The sequence below is a fragment of the Ipomoea nil genome, unplaced genomic scaffold, assembly GCF_001879475.1.
Source record: "Ipomoea nil cultivar Tokyo-kokei standard unplaced genomic scaffold, Asagao_1.1 scaffold2165, whole genome shotgun sequence".
In the NCBI taxonomy this organism is placed as follows: Eukaryota; Viridiplantae; Streptophyta; class Magnoliopsida; order Solanales; family Convolvulaceae; genus Ipomoea; species Ipomoea nil.
The window spans coordinates 1,694,825-1,703,964 of NW_017618593.1; the positions used below are offsets into that span (position 1 = coordinate 1,694,825).

Here is a 9,140-nt window from a genome sequence, read left to right on the forward strand (position 1 = left end):
TTACTTTTTTAAAGAATTAGTATTTAAGGTAAGCTTGGATTTTCTCCTAAATTCCTCTGTTGATGATTTTTATGTTGTGTCACATTTCTGCTTTGCGTTATTATTGCCGGGAAAATTTTTGGGTTCGCCGACATTTATTTTTTTATGTCCCGCTTTTGTGTGTTTTTTTATTTTCCGTATGTGTAATGGTGTCGCCAAGTACGTATTCTCTATCAGCTTAAAACTTTAAGTCTTTGTAATGATTTTTTTAATTTCTTATCTTTCAGTTTATAAAAACTTTAAGAGTGGGTTAGTGCTAGAGGATGAGAACATTGTTTCATAAATGGGAATTTGAGGTGGTTATTCGTGTGTTTCATTGTAACTGGGTAATCAAGGATAGATGTGTAAATGGTGGGACTGTGCATTTCGGCGTGTTCATTCTGTGTAGGTGGGCTTGGTAGATTCTGAAATGTGTTGCTGGGATGTGTGTGTTTGTTTTGTTAGGTTGGTCTAGATGTCATGGGAGTAGCCTCCGTCGTGTGGTGTTATTTTTTGCCTTGCAGTTGTGTGCGTTGTTGTTTACTGTGATTGTGCATTTATGGCATGCGACTGTATTTACTAGTGTTGTGTGTAGTTGCTTTTGTTTTTTCTTTTGTCATGTTAGTATGTTGTGTTTGTAGTGGTGGGGTTGATGGTGGCAGTGAATTTTGTGGGAATGATGGTGGCAGTGTATTTTGTGCGATTTGCATTTGATTTAATTTAGTTTTTTTTTTCATTGTTTGTGTGTGTAGATGGATGTTTCTCCAGACAGGACAAAGTATTGGCTGCCAACGTGTAGCGATGTTGTTCGGCCTTTTAGAGGACATCATGATAGCTGTAACTGCCCGTTCGTAATGTTGGATTAAATTAATAGTTCTTTATTATCATTTTTTGTATGTTCCAATCATCCATTCATCATTGGTGTGTTGAACTTGGCTGTTTTATAAATTTTAGATATGTGGTCGTTTGGTATGTTTCACATTGGAAAATAAATCTATATCCAACCTACATAGGAGCACTAAATTCTTTTGTGCATTGTGATCCTAATATGATGTGGTTTCCATTAATTAGCATATTCAAATTAGCAATATTGTGATTCTGCAATTTGTAGGAAACCCGACCGTAGATTTGTTTACTTTATTACTTTTGTTGGTTCAAATTAGCATATGCAAATTAGCAGTATTGTCATGGTGCAATTTGTAGGAAAACTCAGGTCGTGCATTTGTTAACTTCATTACTTTTAATACACATAAACATCGGAAACAAAACACGACATGCGTCCCTCACCACATATACGTTTTCTGGTGGTAGCATTCTAAACTGCTAATTGCAGGCCTCTCATGAATGCACATTAAGACAAGGGAAAATAAAATTTGATGCCATCAAATAATCACACACATGACTTTAACACAAATGCACACCACGAATACTGGCGTACTGCCCCTTTAGTATTGCACACTTAAGCCTACTATTAATTTTCTAAACAAGCATATTTACAGAAAATATTTATTCATAATTGCACACTTCAACTTACAACCTGTACGCCCACGGATGCACACTTTTCACACCACAAATGCGCACAAACTACTACTGTCAGCTCTACAAATCGTCATTGGTGTTAGAGCCCGTCGTTCTCTCTACAGGTTGCTTCTTGGATTTCTAGTTCTTTGCTGCAAATGATTATTATTAGAAAATGGAAAAAAAAAAAAAAAAAAAAAAAAAAAAAAAAAAAAAAAAAAAAAACATCAAGAAAATATATTTCACAGTTGGCCTTTTGGTAACGTACAAAAGACAGCCCGAGATACCTAACATGCAAACAATTACAGTAATATGCTTGCTTCAAAAAGTTTCAGATATACAATTTTTGGCACATTAAAATTCACAAAAATGCACATGAAACGTGGATATGGACTGTGTTTTTCTAATGACCTATAGCCCTATAGGCCTCAGTACAACAGCCAGACAGACATATCAGATGCACACACTAACAATAAACTGCCGGGAAGACGAAGCTAGTGATTGGCCTCTAATTTGGAACAATAAAAGTCTTAAATAACTGCACAGAAAAATATACGACATATGCACATACACAAACACTTAACAATCACATACATTACCCCTACAACACACACTAAACCACAATTACCATTACAAAAAACACGCAATTCTCCCTTCATTTACACACACTAAAAACGCAATTCTCCCTTCATTTACACACACTAAACACGCAATTCTCCACATGTCTGGTTCGGTTAACGAGACCTGACTGAAGTTATTTGTAATTCAATTTTTTATAATATTAAGATTAGTATTAGTATACAAAATTTATATATTTAGAAACTACACTAAAAGTACTATTAAACACAAAAAATCAAATTAAAAAATAAGTTAAAAATACTAAAGAAAGTAAACGAACAAAAAACAAATAGTTAATTTGACCAATGAATAGTAAATAGGACAGATAAAATGGGATAGAGGGAGTAATATTTTAAAACAAAATAAATCTTTATGAACCAAATTCAAATAGACTCCGACAAATGCATTCTGATCTATTTTAGAACTTTCAAAGGTGATGGAAGTATGTAATTTCTTTTTCTTTTTCGATCAAAGGAAGAGTGGAAACCTCAAAAAGAAAGAAAATCATGTAATAACACTTCTGAGCTGATCCACGCAAAGATGATCCTCTAGAAGAATTTGATGCTAGGAAAGTACTCTAAGACCATTTAGTGAAAAATAGGTGTTTGACAATTGCCAGGAAATCCACAATCCTATTTTACTCTCTATAAAACTGAAACAAACGAGTATTCCACTATTGATCCAACATATCTAGCCTTACAAGCAATTAATTAATTAGCAAATTCGCAACTGGACCCAATTGGCGAGTGCAAATGAATGGCATTTTTTTTACTATGTTATAATAATAATTTGAGAATATTTGCTTATTAGAGTCTAGACTTAAAGTTTCAAAGTTTTGTGCAATTAAATAGTCTCTATGCCACGCAAAAGAGGGGATTAGAATTGAAGCAATATGGTGTATGCTAAAACTTTTCATGTACATGTCTTTGCATTTTCTTCTATTGCATTCTACACAATTCATCTTGGAGGAATGATGCCATTCTGTCATTATTGAAAATAAAAATTCTTATATTTTTATAGAGCACAATAAAATAGCTTCATTCCCTTTGGCATATTTGTAGATAACTAGCTAGCAACATAAGATTAATTCAAAACCAAAAAAAGGTTGTGTGCTAGAAGATTCAACTAGTATGGATACTCAAGCTAACCATTAGAACATTACATAATATTGAACTTAAAGAGTGAATCAAGGGGATGCATAATTCAATTCAACAAAAATATAATACGATGCTTATCTGTAAACGATTTTTGCTTTCTTTGATGCACGAGGAAAATGTAAAAGCTTTTGCATGATTTTAAACTCCTCATTGGGATCAGACTTCATCCGACGAATAATGACAACCTTCTCAAGTGCGGGAAAGCAAGCAAGTAGCATCTTGATGAATTGCAATTCAGACCTCGACCCATTGAATGATCTAAGCTTGAAAGTGTGAAGCATTTTAAGCATTTTAGCCGCACTTTGAACTCCCTCCCAAAGTATAGATTTAGTGAATTCTCCATAAAACTTCAAAAAAAAAAAAAAAAAAAAAAAAAAAAAGCCTCAATCAATTCATCTTTTACACTAGTATAACATTGTAATAAGTAATGCGAAACAATAATAGAACAACTAGAATTTCATTAAATAATTTATCAATGAAAATGAAGATTACCAATACAGTCGTTATATCGAGCTCGCGTAATTTTGGGCATATTCGTAATGAATGAATAAAATCAGAAAAGCGTTCATCATCTTGAAAATCGACATATGATAATTCCAGGCATTCCACATTTAGTTTTGGTCCCCATCTAGTAAGTTCGCTGACGACAAAAGGCTTGGAAATAAAAAAAAGATATAAAAATGGATTAGTTCCTGAAATATATTTCAAATAAATAATAGTCCGAAAAAAAAAAAAAAAAAAAAAAAAAAAAAAAAAAAAAAAGATGAAGATGTACTGTGGCAAATATACCGTGAAATTAAAATCCATACAAAGAGTATGAATAAATGACAAGTCCAAGTTAATCGGAAGAATAGGATCGTAAACGTTGGTATCGTCGTCAATGTAATAATTCTTGACTGTTAAACTGTCGAGCCTTGGAGCCTTAATGTCGAAATATGATGTAGTATTTTCACATCGGCTAAATAAGAGAGTCTCAAGCATAGGAACATCTAAAACAGAATCTAGATTAATAGCACCAAAGACAACACCGTCAAAACTAAGTGAAGTGACATTCGGAAAAATGCAAGGGGCATTTATTGTTGGTGCAACTAATACTCCGCTGAGATCCAACCTCTTGAGAGTTAAGCAAGTAAATATGCAATTTGGGAGCCTGAAGCATTTATTTGGTTCAAAATTTATTGGAATTGGGAAAGCAATGCTCATTTCTTCAACACCTTTTTGAGTGATAAAAAGGAACCATTGATCGAAGTCAAACTTCCGAGAATTAGGCCCGTCACCGATGATTGATATGTCACCCTTAAAATCCAAGACAAATTTGTGAATAGGTCCATGGTGCCGCATGAGAACTTTGTCGATTACATACATACAGGTTGATGTGCTATTATAACTGGCAGAATATTTTTTCCCAACATAAGCAAAGAAGTGATCATCGAAGTTAAGTTGGGTGAGATTGGACCAACAATCTCTCCAAATGGTAGACAAAATGGCAATTCTAGCAGCTTCTACGATCGGCAATAATCTCAAAATATTGTCAAGTATTTCTGTAGGAAGTTGACTGATTCTGTCTCTCCCCGACATCATTTACATAACTTCAACATATGCAATTTAAAGAAGAAACAAATTAAAATTAGAACAAAATCCTAAAATGTGTACTTGGTGATAGTAATTAAATTGGAATACAAAAGGATTAGGGCACCCAATTGCAGAGTAGAAAACACAAAAAAATCATATATCAAAATCAGTTTATTCAATTTCAATCGCACTATGAACATCTATTGAACATTAATCCCTAAAGATTATATCACAGTATGAAGTTAAGTGTCTGGGATTGAAAGGAAAGGCAGAAGAATATATACATACACATAGGGGAAAGCAGCAGATTTGGTTTGAGAAGAAGCTGTGATCGGAACAGTGAAACGGAGAGAGGCGGCAATATCGAAATCGGTTTATTCAATTTCAATAGCACTATATATGAACATCTATTGAACATTAATGCCTAAAGATTCAAAGAATTCAGTATATGACAGTATGAAGTTAGTGTCTGGGATTGAAAGGAAAGGCGGAAGAATGTATACATACACACAGGGGAACGCAGCACATATAATATCAATAATCCTCCCCCACATAATTAAACCAGCAAAAAGAAAGAAGAGGAAATCCCAATAGTGTAAATAATAAAGAATCAATTGAAAACTCACATTGAAGGCAGTAAAAGCAACCTTGTGAGCTGAGAAATTACAGAGAGAATGAAATTCTGCCACTCAAAGCCTCCCTTTGTGAAATTCCTCAGGGCTCAAAGGCTGAATCCGTTGCCCGGTCGCCAACAAATTCGACAATACAAATATCCAGGCATTAAACAACTTGTGAATTTGTGATTGCAGATTACCACAGTTTATATAGAACCCTAAATCCCTAATTTTGCTAATTTGCGAATGCTCAAATTTAATACCTCAATTTTTAGCCTGATGTGCGGCGCCAACAGCTACTCTTGAGAATCCAAAGTCCAAACCTTCGCTATGGCTGGGCAGTGTAGGCGAGACAGTGAGAAAGCTGCGTCGTTGAGTTTGCACTTCCGGGCTCGGACTTCGACTTTGAAGAACTTAGAAAATGGAATTTTTTTTTAATATTTTATATACTAGTATTTGACCCTGCGATATATTGTAAAAATATTTTTTACATTATTAATAAATATAGTATTATCTATTAATTATAACTTATAACCAATGAGATTTTTATTATAATTTCATATTAAAACTTATATAAATGAACTTAATATAGTATTATTTATTAGTAATAAGCTAAGTATAACAAATTTTATAAAACTCATTATATAAAATAAATGAATTGCGGGGTCCTATCTATAAATGTGTAATTTATTTGACAATATTACATTGTTATATCAAATTATAACAATCAAAAGTTAGTGTAAAATTATATTAGAAATACCTAAAATACTTGTAGATAACTTTAATACATATTCTATTTCTTTTATATATATATAATGAAGATATTCTTTAATCAATATATGATGTTTAGATATCCACAAAAAGAAATAAATAAATAAATAAATATATATATATATATATATAATCCTATCCTATATATAAAAAAGCCCAACAGATTTGGCTGAATTCTCCCGCCCATGATTTTAGAATATAATTTGGAATTATTTTTGTACTATTTTATAGTTTTTTGAAACGGCACTGTATATGTTTTTTTTTTTTTAAGTTAGTAGAGAGAAGTTAATGTGCTGCAATCAGAACCGTATCCTTTCAGGCCAAAATTTTAGGGGAGTGGGTCAGATTTGTAGGGGAGTGGGCTATTACCTGATAGGAAACGTGTAGTTGTAAGCAACTAGGTATGGGAGTGGCCTACTGCGCTGTTGGCAGAGTGATTTTTTTTATTTATTTATGCAAGCTTGCGTGGCTATGATTATTAGAGTTTCACTACATCAGTTCCATGTTTATATATACATACATATTCAGAGACTTCACCCTCTGCAAACACAAAGCGGAAAAAAATTACAAGTTTGTGCAAAGAACGGAGACCATGTCTGGCCGTCTGGGCATCCTCAGCAAACCGCGAAGGCAATTAGGTTGCGCTGTGTGCGGAACCATGTTGTGACTGAAAGCAAAAGACAAAACACATCAGAAGTCAAGAGTGTGTGTTCCGAAATCAGGTGGTGTGTTAATGCTACATTATCATTTTTCTTTCTCTTTTGTTTGATTTTTACAAGCTATTTACGTTATTTTTGTTCTGTTTGTAATATAGGGTAGTTTAAGGACATTGTGCTATGTGTTTAGTGTTGTTTTTTATGGTTATGTTTTGAAGAATGCATTTGTTGCAGTTATTGTTAACCATTTCACTGTTTTTAAGGTTGTTTTTGGAAGCTTATGTTCGGGAAACTGCATTTGTTGTAGTAGCTAACCATTTCAAAGTTTTATGTAATGGTTGTTTTAATTTCAAGTAAGCTATTTATGATTTTATGGTGCTTTTTCCATGCAAATACACAGACATGTATCACTTAAATATATATTATTAATTTATTATTAAAGAAATCCTAATATAGGAACAAATTGGAAATACAAGTTGTAGCAGTCTGCACTTAGTTGTAGATACTATATTTATGGCCAAGTCTATGATTACATAAATTTCACATTGCAAGTATATTTATGGCCAAGTCTAGGATAAAGTAATAGATAAAAGTGCCAAGTTTTTCACTTACCTGTTGATAAAGATGGCAACATTTAGTTCCAACATCTTTTCTCCTACTACTAAGCTTTTTGTACTCAGTGCCAGTTACTGAAAAAGGAGAAAAGATTGAATATCATTAAAGAAATCAATTAAGAAACAAAAGTAAGAAAGTTAGACATGTTAAAAAGGTCCACTAGGGTGTGTTAATTTTCAAAAGGTTAACGAGAACATTTTGCAATATTGGACCAAGGCTGTGATGGATAAATTCAAAAATGGCTGATTTTGTTTCATGATGATTCAGAAAACAGACACATAAATGTATGAATCAAAATGGAGTTTGAAATTAGAGATAGGTAATTAACAAAATACATATATCAAACTGGGTTGAAAATGAAGTTTATAAGTTTTAATCAATATTCTAACTTAAATTTCAGCCATCTAATGAGATGTTGATGTAAGTGCCACCGTAAATTTAATGAAAACTCTGATATATACTTTAAAAAGTGGGTAATCAGATCACTTCTCGACTAAAGCCTTCCTCCTTCCCAACCGAAAAAGAAATAAAAACATGGAAAAAATATGCAATTGAAAGAAATTCAAATCATCAATAAATCTTGACTTTCATCATATTTGTATATTTAATTATACGAAGGTTACTTTATGTTCTATTTTCATTCTATTAATTTTATATTTAGTGTCACTAATTATCGATTGTTCTAAATCTTATTTCTTCAATTTTTTTTTATATTTCCTTTGCATTCTAATTGTATATGTTTTTCTGTTTTCTGTGATTTAATTTAATTTGAATTTAAAAGTGGGGTTCTTTAACCTACATAAATACTCATAATTATCAATTTATTTCACTGTTACAAATTTTGTAACTTATAGTTAGAATCTTAGATTTTTAAACTGAAATTTTTTGTTCTTGCCTAAACCTATATAGTAAATATGCAATTCTATTTTACAAATATGTGATCCACTGTTTTGATTAGTTTTTTTTTTTTTTTTTTTTTTTTTTTTTTTTTTTTTTTTTTTTTTTTTTTTTAACATTTTCTGTGTGTATATATAGTTTTAATGTTGAGGTAATAAAAAAAAAAAACCAAATAAACTGACTGCCAATTTTATAGAAAAAAAAAAAACTTTTTACATTATATTTGACATCAATTTTGTGAAGGTTAAAATTCAAATTCAATTTTCCAGAGAAATTATTGGACCAGAGATTTAAAACCCTAATACCGAAAAAACCTAAATAAAAAAAAACAAATTTCCGGACACAAAAATAAACGAATGAAACTAAGAAGGGTGTATTCAATCATGACTTTCATAGAGTTTTAAAGACTTTTATGAACTTTAAAAGTTTGGGGATATTCAATTCAAACTTTTAGAGAGTCTTTAAAAGTCAGGTGATATTCAATCAAGATTTTTAAAGAGTCTTTAAAAGTCGTGTGGTATTCGATTAAGACTTTTAGAGAGTCTTTAAAAGTCATGTGGTATTCAAAAAGTTATGAACTTTTGTAGGCTTTTTAATTTTAAGATTTTTGTAGACTTTTCCTTCTCAAATATAAATAGTTAAAATCCAACCAACAACCCCAAGATTTCAAAATTTTCTTTCTAACAACTTTGAATGTTTTCTCT

General features: G+C 31.7%; 1 protein-coding gene and 2 long non-coding RNA genes across 7 annotated transcripts; 1 reads left to right on the forward strand and 2 right to left on the reverse strand.

The window, feature by feature from the left end:
* Positions 1 to 1,398: 1,398 nt before the first annotated feature.
* LOC109149896 (F-box/FBD/LRR-repeat protein At1g13570-like) lies at positions 1,399 to 5,923 on the reverse strand. 5 transcript variants are annotated; one of them, XM_019297895.1, is made up of 6 exons: positions 5,761 to 5,923; positions 5,510 to 5,611; positions 4,101 to 4,900; positions 3,804 to 3,965; positions 3,497 to 3,658; positions 1,399 to 1,688 (listed from the first exon to the last, which is right to left on the reverse strand). In XM_019297895.1, the coding sequence occupies exons 3-6, from the start codon at positions 4,890 to 4,892 to the stop codon at positions 1,656 to 1,658; spliced, it is 1,149 nt and encodes a 382-aa protein (XP_019153440.1). In that variant the 5' UTR covers positions 4,893 to 4,900; positions 5,510 to 5,611; positions 5,761 to 5,923; the 3' UTR covers positions 1,399 to 1,655. The 5 variants fall into 5 exon arrangements, 4 of the variants coding, with proteins under 4 accessions (XP_019153440.1, XP_019153436.1, XP_019153438.1 ...); XM_019297891.1 differs by lacking the exon at positions 1,399 to 1,688 and having other exon boundaries at positions 3,148 to 3,658; XR_002049022.1 differs by lacking the exons at positions 1,399 to 1,688; positions 4,101 to 4,900 and having other exon boundaries at positions 3,148 to 3,658.
* An 823-nt stretch (positions 5,924 to 6,746) lies between these two features.
* Positions 6,747 to 7,618, reverse strand: LOC109149948. Its single transcript, XR_002049046.1, has 2 exons — positions 7,537 to 7,618; positions 6,747 to 6,935 (listed from the first exon to the last, which is right to left on the reverse strand). It is a non-coding gene; the product is annotated as an uncharacterized LOC109149948 (long non-coding RNA).
* Positions 6,932 to 7,295, forward strand: LOC109149949. Its single transcript, XR_002049047.1, has 2 exons — positions 6,932 to 7,115; positions 7,188 to 7,295. It is a non-coding gene; the product is annotated as an uncharacterized LOC109149949 (long non-coding RNA).
* Positions 7,619 to 9,140: the final 1,522 nt, after the last annotated feature.